The sequence below is a fragment of the Cenococcum geophilum genome (assembly GCF_001692895.1).
Source record: "Cenococcum geophilum 1.58 unplaced genomic scaffold K441scaffold_40, whole genome shotgun sequence".
NCBI classification, from domain to species: Eukaryota; Fungi; Ascomycota; class Dothideomycetes; order Gloniales; family Gloniaceae; genus Cenococcum; species Cenococcum geophilum.
The window spans coordinates 813312-827274 of NW_027137598.1; the positions used below are offsets into that span (position 1 = coordinate 813312).

At 40.8% G+C, this 13963-nt stretch overlaps 4 protein-coding genes across 4 annotated transcripts; 1 reads left to right on the forward strand and 3 right to left on the reverse strand.

Moving 5' to 3' along the window:
* Nucleotides 1-7145: 7145 nt before the first annotated feature.
* Nucleotides 7146-9890, reverse strand: K441DRAFT_679718 (uncharacterized protein; the record flags this gene model as incomplete). Its single annotated transcript, XM_067651300.1, has 6 exons — nt 7146-7722; nt 7800-8421; nt 8589-8905; nt 8970-9460; nt 9511-9621; nt 9819-9890. 6 exons carry the CDS (start codon nt 9888-9890, stop codon nt 7146-7148), a joined length of 2190 nt encoding a protein of 729 aa, XP_067500732.1.
* Nucleotides 9891-10618: 728 nt separating this feature from the next.
* K441DRAFT_664867 (uncharacterized protein) lies at nt 10619-11694 on the reverse strand. Its single transcript, XM_067649415.1, has one exon. It carries the CDS (start codon nt 11620-11622, stop codon nt 11068-11070), a length of 555 nt encoding a protein of 184 aa, XP_067500733.1. The 5' UTR covers nt 11623-11694; the 3' UTR covers nt 10619-11067.
* Nucleotides 11695-11806: 112 nt separating this feature from the next.
* Nucleotides 11807-12801, forward strand: K441DRAFT_664868 (uncharacterized protein). The gene is made up of 2 exons (XM_067649416.1): nt 11807-12086; nt 12260-12801. The coding sequence occupies exons 1-2, from the start codon at nt 11912-11914 to the stop codon at nt 12493-12495; spliced, it is 411 nt and encodes a 136-aa protein (XP_067500734.1). The 5' UTR covers nt 11807-11911; the 3' UTR covers nt 12496-12801.
* A 63-nt stretch (nt 12802-12864) lies between these two features.
* K441DRAFT_707275 (uncharacterized protein) lies at nt 12865-13813 on the reverse strand (the record flags this gene model as incomplete). The annotated part of the gene is made up of 2 exons (XM_067653715.1): nt 12865-13698; nt 13771-13813. The coding sequence occupies 2 exons, from the start codon at nt 13811-13813 to the stop codon at nt 13163-13165; spliced, it is 579 nt and encodes a 192-aa protein (XP_067500735.1). The 3' UTR covers nt 12865-13162.
* Nucleotides 13814-13963: the final 150 nt, after the last annotated feature.

The following is a 13963-nucleotide window of genomic DNA, read 5'->3' on the forward strand; positions in this document are numbered from 1 at the left end:
TATATATAGATGGATGAAAAGGTTATCCAAAACTACCTAATTATAGAAAAGGCTATAACCTATATTAAGGGGGCCTTAATTATAATATTAAAGGATTTAGAGAAGTAATTAGAGGACTAGAGAAGTAAAAGGCGAATTTTAGTACCCGCGAATAAAGTTATAACGCTTAGATTAATATAAGAAAGGTTTAAACTTAAGGACGAAGATAAGCTAAGAGTTAACCTAAGATATTAAGTATATTATATACTATTATGGATAGTATGCGTGGATAATACGTGTAATATATATAGAGCACCAAAGGACAGAAATTGGAAGTATTTAATAAGGATATATTAGATAACGGATAAGGTAAAGTATTAAAACGCTAAGTATATATATAGTTGGCACCTAGTAGAAGTTTAAGAATAAGGGGACTTAATACTTTAACTAGGAAGATTCCTTACGGAAGAATACCTAGATAAATAACAATAGTGGGAATATCTAGAGAATACCTATCTATAGTATATTAAAAATAAAAAACGAACTAAGTATTAGCTTAAGTTAAACTAAGTATAAATAGGATTTAGTAACTAGTAGTTGGGAAAAGTAGAGGCCTATAGGACTAGAGGGAGCTAGTAGTAGAGCCTTAGACCCTTAAAGGAATTTAAGGATAACACCTAAACCTATAAGTTAAATAGCAAGATTAACAGTTTAAGGTATTAATAGATAGTGGAGTAATAAGGAACTATATCTTGCTAATAGCAGTTAAAAAAAATAGGGTTACTATACAGGTAGAAGGAATGTCCTTACCTATTAGTAATAATTTTAGGAGATCTAATAGCCTATGGAGGAGGCATTATTAATCTTAAAATAGGACCTATTTAGCTAACTATTAAGGGAAGATAAATTAAGATGTTTTTTAATATATTACTATTAGGGAATAATAAGGCAGTATTAGGAATGCCTTAGTTATAGGAATATAATCTAAAGATTAATTAAATTATAGGTTAGGTTAATATTAGAGATACTTAACGCCGTAAGATATAATAATAAGCTAAGTTGGTATAGTATTAAGTAGGAGTAACCTATAAAGAAACGGAAAAAGGGCTAAGCTATATACTAAAGAGATACTATAAGTATGGTAAGAAACTATGGTTACCTAAGAGTAAAAAGCTGTTAGAGTATATAGTATAGGACTATAAGATAGAATTAGAACTAGGAATAAGTTTAAGGTTCTTTTTAACCTATAAGCTTACTAAAGAAGAAGGTAGAGTATTAAAAGAGTTTATTTAAGAAAACTTATAAAAGGGATATATTAGACTATTATAGTTATTAGTAGGTTATCTAATACTATTTATACTATAAAAAAAAATAGTAAACTAAGGCTGTGTATTAACTATAGATAGTTAAACAGTATTACTAAAAAGGATAGATATCCTTTACCCTTAATTAGTAAAATCTAAGATAGAATAGGTAATACGCAGATCTTTATAAAAATAGATCTAAGATAGGCGTACCATTAAATTAGAATTAAGGAAGGCGATAAATAAAAGGCAGCCTTTAGGTTAAAGGAAGGACTATATAAACTATTAGTTATGCAATTTAGACTTATAAACGTACTAGCAACATTCTAAAAGTATATTAATAACGTATTAGGGAAACATTTAGATAAATTTATTATGGTATACCTTAATAATATTATTATCTACTTAATAAATAAGGAAGAATATGGAGAATATGTTAAATAGGTCTTAAAGAGACTATAAGAAGAATAAATGCTAGTAGTAATTAAGAAATATAAGTTCTTTACTAGGAAGACCAATTTTGTTAGATTTGTTATTAAACTAGGCCAACTTAGTATAGATTTAAAGAAGATTAAGGCTATAGTAAATTAGTAAGAACTAGAGAATATTACGCAGTTAAAATTATTCCTAGGGTTTTATAATTACTATAGAAGGTTTATAGCGCAGTAGTTAAAAAATATTAAACTATTTATATAATTAATAAAGAAAAAAGAATTATAGGTATAGGGAGAGGAATAATAAAAACTCTTTAAGAAAGTTAAAGAGTTATTTACCTAGGAGCTAGTTCTTAAAATCTATTAACTAGGACTAAAGACGGTTATAGAAATAGATATATTAAACTTTATACTAGGAGTATATTTTATATAAAGGTATCTAGATAGATAGTATCTAGTGACATATTATAGTTAAAAGATAATACTACTAGAGTTAAACTATAACATCTATAATAAGAAGTTATTAGGTATAATTATAGTATTAAAGAAATAAAGAGCATTCTTATAAGGTATAAAGAAACTATTTATAGTTAAAATAGATTATAAGAACCTAATAGAATTTCTAACGATAAAGGAACTTAACTAAAAATAGGTTAGATAGGCAGAGATGCTTATAGAATACTATTTTAAGATTTAGTATACTAAGGGTATAGATAATACGCGAGCTAATGCGTTAAGTTAAAAAAAATTAACTATAAAATAATAATAAGCTATTAGGGGCTTTACTATAAAGAGATATAGATAGACTAATTAGGTATAATTATCTAAAAATTATAGTAACTTAAGAGAATAAATTAGAAAAGGTCTATAAGACACTAGAAAGCTTTTAGGCATAAAGAATTCTAGAAGCACAGCTAGAAGATTTATAGTTAAATATATATAAAAACCAAAAAGTAAAGTATATCTTAAGAAGTATAGCAGAGTAGTTTATAGAGGACTTTTATAAGGGACTAACTTAAGGATATAATGGAGCTATAGGCTTAGTATTAAGACTTTAAAAGAAGTATATTATTAACAGAATCTAAAGGATAGCTAGAAAGGTTACTAAGGAGTATCTAAACTGCTAAAGAAATAAACTAATAAGGTATAAACCGTATGGAGGACTATAACCTATTAAAATACCAGAAAAACTATAGGAGGTTATATTATAGAACTTTATTATTAAGTTACTAAAGTTAAGAGATCCTATTACCAGATAAGATTATAACGTAATCTTAGTAATAGTAGATAAACTTATAAAGTAGGGATACTTTATAGCATATACAGAAGAAATCTCAGCAGAAGATATTACTAGAATCTATATTAAAGAAGTATTTATAAGATATAAAGCACTAAGCAAAATTATATTAAATAGAGATTTAAGATTTATAGTAGCATTTTAGGAGGTATTCTTGGCGGAATAAGGAGTTTAAGTAGTAACTTCTACCGCATATTATCCATAGACAGACGGTTAAATAGAAAGATTAAACTAGACACTAGAGCAGTATCTAAGGTATTATATTAATTACGTACAAAATAATTAGGTATTGCTATTACTAGTTATATAGTTTATATATAATACAACACTATAAGAGGAAATGGGTATGTTACTATTTAAGGCAAATTATAGATATAAGCTAAGAACGTTATTATCGCTACGTTAAATAAAGAAAATAAGTAGTAAAGCTAAGTAAAGGATAGAGACTTTAATAAATCTTTATATAAACCTTATGGAAACAGCTAAGACAGTATAGCAAAGAATAAAAAGGTACTACAATACTAAGAGATCTAAGGGACTAGATCTTAGGGAGGGAGATAAAGTATAGCTACTATATAAAAATTTTAAAATTTAACGACTAAGTAAAAAGTTGGACTATATTAAACTAGGACCTTTCAAAATTATATAGAGAATTTCACTAGTTATATTTAAGTTAAACCTACTAGCTAAAATAAAGATCTACCCTATATAGTATATCGCGATGCTAGAGCCAGTATATAGGAATATTAAGCCACTAGTTTATAAAGTAGATATATATAGAGGCTAGGAAGAAAATAAATGGTAAGTTTTAAAGATTATTAGTTATAAGGACATTAATAATAAAATATAGTATAAGGTTAAGTAGATAGGCTATATTAAGACTACCTAGGAGCTACTAGAGAACTTAAAGAATGCTATAGGAAAGGTATAGGAGTATTGGAAGAAAATAGGTCAGGTAATATTAATAAGGAAGGATCGTTAAAGAATAAATTACTTAAGGGGGACCTAGGAAGAGCGACTGCCAAACTACTTAAAGTTATTCCCTTTACTATAGGAGGAAAGTCGGTTCTCTTATTACCTAGTTCCTATAGACCTTATTCTATAAGTTTCTACTCCTTAAAACAAACCTTCTTAAGGTAAAGTAATTAAGTAGATACCGTAATATAAGCATCTAGAGCCTTCTATTCCGCATTATAAGAATATTCTAACTTAGTAAGGGCTTAAGACAGTTTACTATCTAGCTATATAGTAGTAGATTAAATATAAGACCCTAAGACAAATTAATTAGGGAACCAGACGGCTATTAAGAGTAATAGGTCGCGTATATTTAGCATTAAAGGTAGAGCGAACGTCATAGGATAAGTAAATATTTGCTTTAGTGCACTTTAAATAAAAGAACGGTTGTTGTAAAGAAGGACTCGCTAACGTAATATAAACTAACCCCTTTTTCACATAATAAGAACACGGAGATAGTATAATCTTACTAAGAGATAATATCGCAGTAACAGTGCGGGCACGACGTTGGGCGTATAAAGAAGAAATTACTTTAGGTATAATAAGTAACGATATTAACTAAATTAATTAGACGGATATTATACCTTTAGTAAACAACTTAGAGATATTAAGGATCTTTAAGGACGAAGATAAAGAGGAGGGAGATAGTATTATGGACGCTTTAAGTATAATATTACAACTACTAGAAGAGAAGTTAGAAGAAGCTAGTTGGTTAATAAGAGCACGGTCTAGGATAGATCCAGTAGAGCTATATAACGAGGAATAGTAACTAAGGTTATATAATATGCTACGTATTAAACAAGAGGAATAAGAGGAACTTATATACCTTATATATAAGACGTATATTATATATAAGAAGGATTTTATAGGAGTACAGTTATGTATTTAAGGACCCTTAGTCCCTACCTAGATAGTTTCTTCCTTATAGTAATTCTTAGAATATAATTAGAGTTAATCTATTAGGCAACTACTCTACTAGTTGTTATTACGTTATTAACTACTATCTTTGCATTTCCTATACACCTAGCCCATTAACGAACCCATCGTAGTTCCTGCTACTAGGTTCCGTTACATACTAAGGTTCCTTTCCCTAGACCTTTAGTAGTATTAGAGTAATCCATTATAGCTTGCTCTGCGAAGTCTATATTAAAGGTACTCCCTCTTATAGTAGTATTAGCTTTCTTTAAGGGTATTCTAAGTCCTTCTTGCAGCTCCTTTACTACTCTATAGTATTCGGAAGATCTCAACTTCTAAGGGTTATTTAACTCGGTAGTATACTTTATATAGTAGGCGTCGCTAAAGGGTTAAACAACTTCTGCCAATTCTTATAGCTAGATTCTATTAGATATTTAAGGGATCTTATACTTCTCTCCTAGTACTATTATATGTTCCCATTAATCTAACCACTAATTCAATTTTAATAAGTGTTTAAACCCCTTAAGGGCTTCCGTGTACTAGTATTATACCTTCTTCCTAATAAATAACAAGGTAGGTTCTATGTTCTCCTTTAGTTAAAATAGCCATTCTTTAACTGTTAGGGAAGGGTTAAGCAGTAGCTTCTTCTAAATTAATACTATGGACGTAATTTAGGTGCGGATCTATTAAAGGTGCTCTTCTTATTTTAGGAAATACTTTATATCCTAGTTATAGTATCGTCTGCTATTCTTATACGCCCTCTGTTGATTCGTCGAGAGCTATACATATAAGGTTGCATTCTCGTTAAAATCTATAACTTCTGGATAGGCTAGTTCTTATAGTAGACCTTATTAAGGTGCTTCCTTGTCTGGGTTAACGTGAGCCCAAATTCGTTTATCCATAAGTGCTTATAGTTGCCAAATCCATTACTCCCAGTCTTCTAGCTTATTAAGGATAATCGTGGTAGACGAACTTAATCTTGGTAGAGTCATTTAACTAATAGGCAGATGGGAATTAAGATAGAATTCGTCGTCAGGATCGTCCTTGTCGCAAGATCGTCCTTATCGTTAGGATCGTCCTTTGACAATTAAGGTGGAATCTCGTGGAATCTCGTCTTATAACAATTAAGGTAGGATTTCAATCAGGGTCGTCTTATGACGATGAGGTGTCAGAGTCTGGCGATAAGGTAGAATTTCTTTAAATAATTGAGTAATAGCTAAATAGCTTCTTGTGTCGGCGGACCGGGCTCATAACTGTCAGATAGTTCATATAGAGCTATTCATTAATGAAATGGGTTAATTGATTTGATGATCTTAATCTTATCTTGATCGTTGCTTGACCTAGGGCCCCTGGGCTTAGACGAAGATATTTACAATACACGTGACCCGTGCACGTGACCAGTGCACGTCCTACGCCACCGAGAATACAGATTATCTGACATCTCCTCTACTAGGCAACTCCCATATATCTCCAGCCCGATCCACCACCATGGATTATCTGACATCTCCTCTACTAGGCAACTCCCATATATCTCCAGCCCGATCCACCACCATGACTCATCCTCCTCTCGCCCATACTCGCTCCCCGACTCTCTTTGCCGTATGGCTTAGATCAAGTGTTGTATCTGTTCTTATCAGTTTAATCTCTGATAGTGGTTCACGGATCCGCCTCAAGGTTACCACTTTTTGGGAGCCTGTCGGCTTGCTCACGTTCCGGTTGATACTGTGTCGCTGGTATTGCACTATATCCGGCTGATGCGAGATTATCTTTTTTTTGTCGAGTACTCCGTCTGTGGCGGGGCTTTGAGGAAGGAAGAAAAGAGGACGGCGGGAGAGGGTCAGATTGCACCTATTATAGGATGAAAGGTGGTTCAATAATGTCAACCCGTCAGCTTATTTAATCTTGATATTTGCGTCGACGCAGTGAGCAGCATGTGGGAAGTTGCTCTTATAACGAGCGAATACCACATAATTCCGAAAATAGTTACGGTCGTGACAATACCTGAAAAAAAAGCGATTATTAGAACGTCCACATTCATACCCAAAGCCTGCGCCAAGGATATCCGAAAGTTCCAAACTCAACATTCGCCGCCAACACCGTGCCCCTGTTGGTCGTATGCTGTCGCCGGCCCCGTAAAAGTATTTTTTTCTCATCCTTGCCAACGCCTCCTAACCCCCTTCAAATAAATAGAACTCCTGTAATTTAGATAACAAGAGCCTCCACACCCTGATATTCCTCCTCGCGATACTTGCCAATCTCATAGCTTAGCACAGAATGGTCTGTGAACGATAATAGGAGTCGCCACCGACGAGACAAATCCATTGTACCCAATGCTCCCTGTATCGGTCCGACTGCGATGCCTGCGAGCAACGCCTTTCTCGGCAATAGTCCTGCCCTCTCTTGACACGCAAATGGCAAAATATGGTCGAGCCTAAATGCGAAAACTTTCTTGTGCTTAGTAGAGCCGCGTTTAGACAGAGAAACTTGTGTCAGCGTAAAGATCGCAGCTCGTCCTTTCGGTGACCCGACAATTATGACGCCGATTTCCGGAATCTGAGCTAATAAATTCATACGATCGTAGTACTTGCTCCAATCAGGTGCCTTTATCTGCGAAAGCGGGTCATGCACAGCAATAACAGGGCCGTCTATATCGTTGATCCTACAGCTTTGCGGTTGGAGAAGGAACAGATCATGTGCTGAGATGACGAGGATTGGGCAGTCAGGGGGGACTGTGGTTTGATCTTTGGGTGGCATATAACTGTGTTCAATATATGGCCGCCTGGAATATGGATCATTAGCGACTCACAGTGACTCGAGGCACTGCCAGGTTTCAAGATCGGATGATTCTGGGCTTACTTGACAGATAATACAGATCCGGGTAGCAGTGTGTCTGAGATATCCATATCTGAATCGTCATCATCCAGCTCAGCACCACTATCACTACCATCATTCATGTCGTCAACGAGTGTGTCGGTCATTCCAGTATTGCCGTTGTTTGGCTGAACAAGGGGGGATACAGGATCGAAATGGGCCTCGAGAACTCCAAGCATTTCATTAAAAACGTTGGGATCAGTTTCATCGGTGCTGACTAACTCAGCAATGCCTATGTCACTGTGGTTATCCTCGTCGGCCTCGTCATCATCATCATCGTCCCCGCCCTCGTCCTCGTCTTCGTCCTCGTCCTCGCCATCGGAGAGCAGAACATCACCGTCCTCATCTAAGATAATGTCGGCTCCCCCATCCAGATATTGTCCAGCATTAGTGTCCTCCTCTTGCAGAGTAATTGGTAGAAGATTACTGAAATCTGGAACAGCAGGATTAGGTGAGATCTCGAAATTTTGGCTTGAATCAATGTCGTTTTTAGTATTTGTAATGTCCCAGAAGAATTCAGACTGCTTTATATTTGAACTACCAACGGCTGCTTCTGCGTTTGCCACATCCCGGCAGGATCTTGGATCAAGAAATATAGCATTCCAAACTGCCAATTTTATGTCAGCGTAAATTATTCACTCAATTGAATCCTTAAACACACAGGCCATCATAGTGGTACTCCAAAGCATGGTAGAGGTTGCCTTCGAGAGTATGCAGGCTCAAGAAGACAAGGGTGCGTCCAGATTAGAATTCAAGTAGCACGTGTTGACTTACTAGAGTGAAGATATCGAGATTCGTCCGGGCAAGTACAGGAATGAGGTCGAGACCTGTGGTGTTCTGTAGCAGCACAAAAGGCAAGCCTAATTCTTCTCGGTAGTACGTCGGGTGTCCAGATGTCCCAAATGTATACGCTTCCGTCGATTACACTGCTCAGGATCCACCTTCCATGAGGGTCGGTCCCGTTGTTATTGAATGATACGGAAGGTATGTTTTCTTTTACATCTCGTAATACGATGCAATGATCCTTTCGGCGCGGAAAGGGAAAGTCTGTTGGATCATTGTCGTTATCATCAGGAAAGTCATCTTGTAGGCTATATGATATATATCAGACAATCCTGGCCTTATGTTGAGAAAATGAATTCGATCCACACGTACCTTTCCGTGGAAGATTCGGAACTTGAGCTACCCGGCCTGGCCAGAGCAAAAGCGTATATCGTAACCCGATGGGTATTTGCGCTGACTGCAATCAACCGAGCCTCACAATGGACAGATAAACCCCAGGCGCTCAAGCCAACGTTTTTATGGAAAAAGTTGCGCACATCACGAGCATTTCTCTCAAACGTATCTGACACCAACTGTGCCTCAATTGCTTGCTGGATGAAATGGATATGGTAGCCAACTACATCACCATCATCGCAGCTAACTAGCAGTATTTCTTCAGTACCTAGGAAGTCGACGATAAGGTGAGTTATGGAATGCGGGTTGTGAGGATCAATGGTACCGCGGAGGCCAGGCCTTGACTTGGGGGGACGAAGAACCAGATCTGGCTTGCCGGAAAGCTTCTGGTCAGGAAAACTAGGCTGGTGGACGTGGATGGTATCAACGCAGGCTATGAAGTAGAGGTTGTGCACTTGAGAGAGGGCAGTCTGAAGGACGTTAGTCGGCCGGATGGAGCACTTCGGAAAGTAACACATACAAGGTTACAACGCCAATCCTTAATCCTCGGAGGAGGATGATTTAGGGTACCATTACTACCCGCAATGGTTGGCAACTGACATAGTGAGCGCGTTGAAGCAATAACACATACCTATAGAACTGCAAGAAGTCAGTGGATGCTGGTCGCTAATTGGAAGAATGAGAAAGTGATCAAAAGTGTTTGGAAGGTGCGAAATGGTTAGAAAAACCCAGGCTGAATAATATTCCAAGAGCGTTGGGATAAGTCCGAGGACATTTGATGCCCAAGATAAAAATGCCTTCCCGCGTAATAGTGAAGGGAGGATTTACCCGATCATGTCCTCGTTGGACGTGTGTAGCAACGACTGAAACCTCATTAAAAGGCCTCTTTTGGTTATTCATTGTGGGATGTCATGGCGAAGGGTTGTGCAAGGTTGTGAGGGGGCAACGAATGAACGGTGGACGACTTTGGCCTCTGCTTAATCGATTGTTTGCTTTATGGGAGTCACTTATCGATAAAGCTCCGCCCGAGAGGGCAAGGCTTTAACGGTTGCTGCGCGGCCCGGCGCATTTGTTTCTCCATTCCATCCTTGGCGCGTTTTTTGTACCCCACTATGGTCTCAAACCTGCCAAGCCGCTAACCACTAGCGCCGAAACCTCGAGCATAAAAACTCGCTCCTCCCTCGACCCTCTTCCTTCCTCATACTTGTGAGTTCCCTCCCAAACCTTCATCTATTACTTGACCTTCTGCTAACATCTCTCAGACCTTGTTGGGATCACCGTGATCAAGACGACGGTCGATCTATCGGACCAACCTGCATTGCACATCGCGGCGTTGGGCCGGTATGAATCTCCTTCGGGGGCTTCACTGGCGCAATTTTTGCTGGACTGCCTAGGGCACTATCTTTTCGTTGACACTTTTGCCATGAGCAAGAGGTTGAGGAAGAGACTTGAGACTTGAGACTCCAATGAGCCATGGTTGTCCTGGCAGATTGTCGTGATTGTACCTGCTGAGGTGCCGTTGGGATAGCGCGGCCAAACCCACCGGATTCTACTTCCACACCGACAAAGAAGTTATGATTTATTCAATGAAGCTTCGCATCACTAGCGCGAGAATATTCTACTGTCATACGCGGTTAGAACGTGAGTATTCTTGGACTGGGATAGTCTTATGCAGTTCTACGGCCTCTCGCTGCCTTGCTGAGACATGGCGAGGTAGTCGTGTCCCCATCCGCGAGTCAACAGTATAGAGAGTCCACTGATGGCAGAGTTTTCTAGCACTGACTTCCCGTAACTGTTATCACCTCCAAGGCTGATATCTGGTCCTAGCTGTCCTCCATCGCTATCTAATGTCTAGCTACGTAGGTTCTAACTTTGACGACCTCGTGGCATTGCTTCTGCTAGCTGGAGGCCTCCGTACTCACTTTGACCGTTATTCAAGATACTGACCTGCAATTACCGACGAGCTGGAAAGTTCGCTCGTCTGCATGTAGCTGGCTTAAGTAGAAGAGGCTCCTCATATCTTTAAGAATGCCTTGACGCGGCTTTTCTGAGCCTCAATTTGACCACGGCTAGCCCATCATCCCTTCTGCCCTCCATCTATTACTGCATGCTCGCCCTTTTCTTCCAAGGCGATCTCAGTAGTGGCCTGCCCAAGCTCATGTTCCTCTACCTCTTCCCAGCTTGCTTCACCATCACTCTCCTTCCCTTCGCCCAGTGCCCTGTACTTCCTCTTGCTCTTCTTGACCTTACTCGCCTTCTTCTTACTCTTCAGAGCGGCCTTTAGCGCGGTCCTACTCTGGTCTCCCAGTTCTGCCTCCTCCACCCGCTCTGCTAAAAGACGCCTTGCAATCTTCCGGTTCTGAGACCTTGACCTCGTATCCTGCGACTTAACAACGATACCAGTAGGGATATGCTTGAGCTGCACGGCAGAAGAAGTTTTGTTGATCTTTTGCCCGCCCGGCCCGCTGCCTTTAAGGAAATACTCGATAATATCCGTTTCAGGAATTACGCGGCGCGGAGGGAGCTGTTTGGCGGCTGGCGGGAAAGTCGAGGCAAACGGGCGGCGAAACACGAGACGGAGGCTGTCGACAGACTCGTGGAGAAAAGGGCGCCAGAGGGAGGGGCGAAGCATTGGAAGCCGAGTCACGGTCGTAGGACTTTAATTGAGTGATACAAACTAGACTCTTGCTCTGTGGCCTGTTGTGCCCTAAAAACGCAGAGGGCTCTCCCATGCAACTCCAACCGGAGGCGGATCCGGAGCGGTCACCCTTTTCCCATCCTTGTCCCTCCCGTGCCCATACGTAACTTTTCTACTGCAACACAATCAACTCACTCTAGCCACTCCTTTCTGTCAACCCACACACACCCAGCGGAACCACGCGTGTCCCCCTCCTGTTCGCGAGAGATAGCTTATATATAGCATGCTCGACACCACCTCGACCGCAACCATCATCCTCCTCGCCGCCGCAACTGCCCTCCTGCTTGCCGCAATGCTATACCCGTCGACACTCCTGCGCTGGCTGCAGCGCAAACGCTACCAATACGAAGTCACATTCTCGCTGTACATGCTAACACCGACCGAGAAGTTCATCTTCAGTGCGTTCCTGCCCAAACCCCCTCCCCCCCTTTCATCGCCCCCGTCCCGTCCCGTCCCGTCCCCCCCCGGTCCCAAACCCAGCGTCTCGTCCCTTCCTCGCAACGACACATGCGAAAGCTAGAGCAATACGAAACACGTGCTGACGCGCCGCCGCCGCCACTCCCCCCGACAGACTCGTTCCTCTTCCTGTTCCTGAGCATGATCATCATCGCCGCCTCGCTGTACCTGCCCGAGCACGTCGCCGGCATTGCCAACCGCGCCTTCTACTACTGGGCCGGCGACGACAGCGGTGACGTCGCCGCTTCCTCCTCCTCCAAGGCACTGCGCTCCGCCGTCACTTCCATGATGCGCGGCCCGCCCGCCCAGGATCCGTTGAGGGGGCAGGGAGGAGGCTTCATGGAGCCCTAAGAGCGGGTTGCGCAGGTTGGGGGCGAGAGGTTGGGGCAGGGTGCGTACTGGGTAGGGCTGGGGCTGTTAGGAGCTGAATGAGGCTTATGGTGCTGGCATAAGGTACAGATGGGCTGGATGTGCCTGGCGTTCGGCATGAAATAGGTCTCGCCATGCGGCATCTGGCGGTTATGAGGCTCATTTAATGTAATATCCCATGGACGGGAAGTTGTCGTCATGTTCAATATATCCTGAACTCAAAGTAGCATTTTCTCGGTTCATAGCATGAAGCAGTATTCAAAGAGCACTGATATGTGATTGCATGAGACGTCAGTGCCATGCGCATGAAAATATGCCATTGAACTAGAAGCGAAAAGCCAAAATGACATTCGCTGTAATATGTGACCCATCTATATACCAACCCACCGCGTGCATGATTGCCGAGCCTTTGAATTAACTATAGAATAATAGTAGAAATGATAGGATGCAAAACACCATTGACCTTGTGAAATATACATCCCCCTGCCAAATGAAACTCCAGACACGATCCTGTAAAACTATTTTCACCGTGCTAGACAACCGACTAAGATGCTAAGATGACCCCTCAACCCCAGCCATGTTACACCTAAGTACTCCTCTAATAACCGCCTAACCGAATAACCCTTCTATTGCTATATCCCGCAAATATTCATGCCCCGAACATGCGATTTGATATCTGTTGAAGAGCCGAAGGAGTGTATGAATCACTTTGCAGAACCCCTTCGAATTCGCTAAAATCCCCACCGCGTTGCGCCTGATTTCCGGTAATCAAAACCAAGAATGTCGGGATATCTGGGATGTCCTGATTACTCGAGATCTGGTCGAGTGCTGCTTGTGCAAAGGCGCGTTGGTAATCGTATCCGTTGCCTTTGACACTTGTTGCATTGGGGTGGTCGCACACCACAACGACAACAGCTCCTGCGTACTGGCCACGTTGAAGGAAAGCAAGATGGGTCTCCGTCATACCGACGCTTGGTACGTAAGGTACGTGTCTAATGCGCTTGTGGTGCTTGCTGAGGGCGTGGCCGAGGGGCTCGAACGGGTCCATCCTCACAGTGGCGTCACCTGGTGGAGGTGGCACCACGGGTGTGAAGAGGACAAGGACATCTTGAGACCGTAAGGAACGAATGTTTGCGAGTGTGGAGTTAGGATGTTGGACAATGCCTGTACCAGAACTGTTCGTGTCTACCAACGAAGTCTCTCTAAGGAGACTTTCGAGATTCGTTGAACCAGAGGTTTCAGTCCTTCCAGACCGACTGGCTTTCTTAGAGGATGAACCCCGTCCTTTTCCTTCGCCCATATCGATGGCTTCCCTAGCAGCTTCGTCCTTTTAATTCAAATACTTTGCCAATGGAGAGGTGATTCGGGAAAAAATGTTCGACAAGACGAAACTGGGTCTCAAGAATTGCAAAATTGATAATGGAGAAACATGAACAAATGCTAGTAGTAA

Excerpts from the sequence above, each read along its gene's own strand:
- K441DRAFT_664867 (XM_067649415.1), bottom strand. The coding sequence starts at position 11,622 with ATGCTTCGCCCCTCCCTCTGGCGCCCTTTTCTCCACGAGTCTGTCGAC.
- K441DRAFT_664868 (XM_067649416.1), top strand. The coding sequence starts at position 11,912 with ATGCTCGACACCACCTCGACCGCAACCATCATCCTCCTCGCCGCCGCA. Across the intron at positions 12,087-12,259 it reads GACCGAGAAGTTCATCTTCA|ACTCGTTCCTCTTCCTGTTC; the intron begins GTGCGTTCCTGC and ends TCCCCCCGACAG.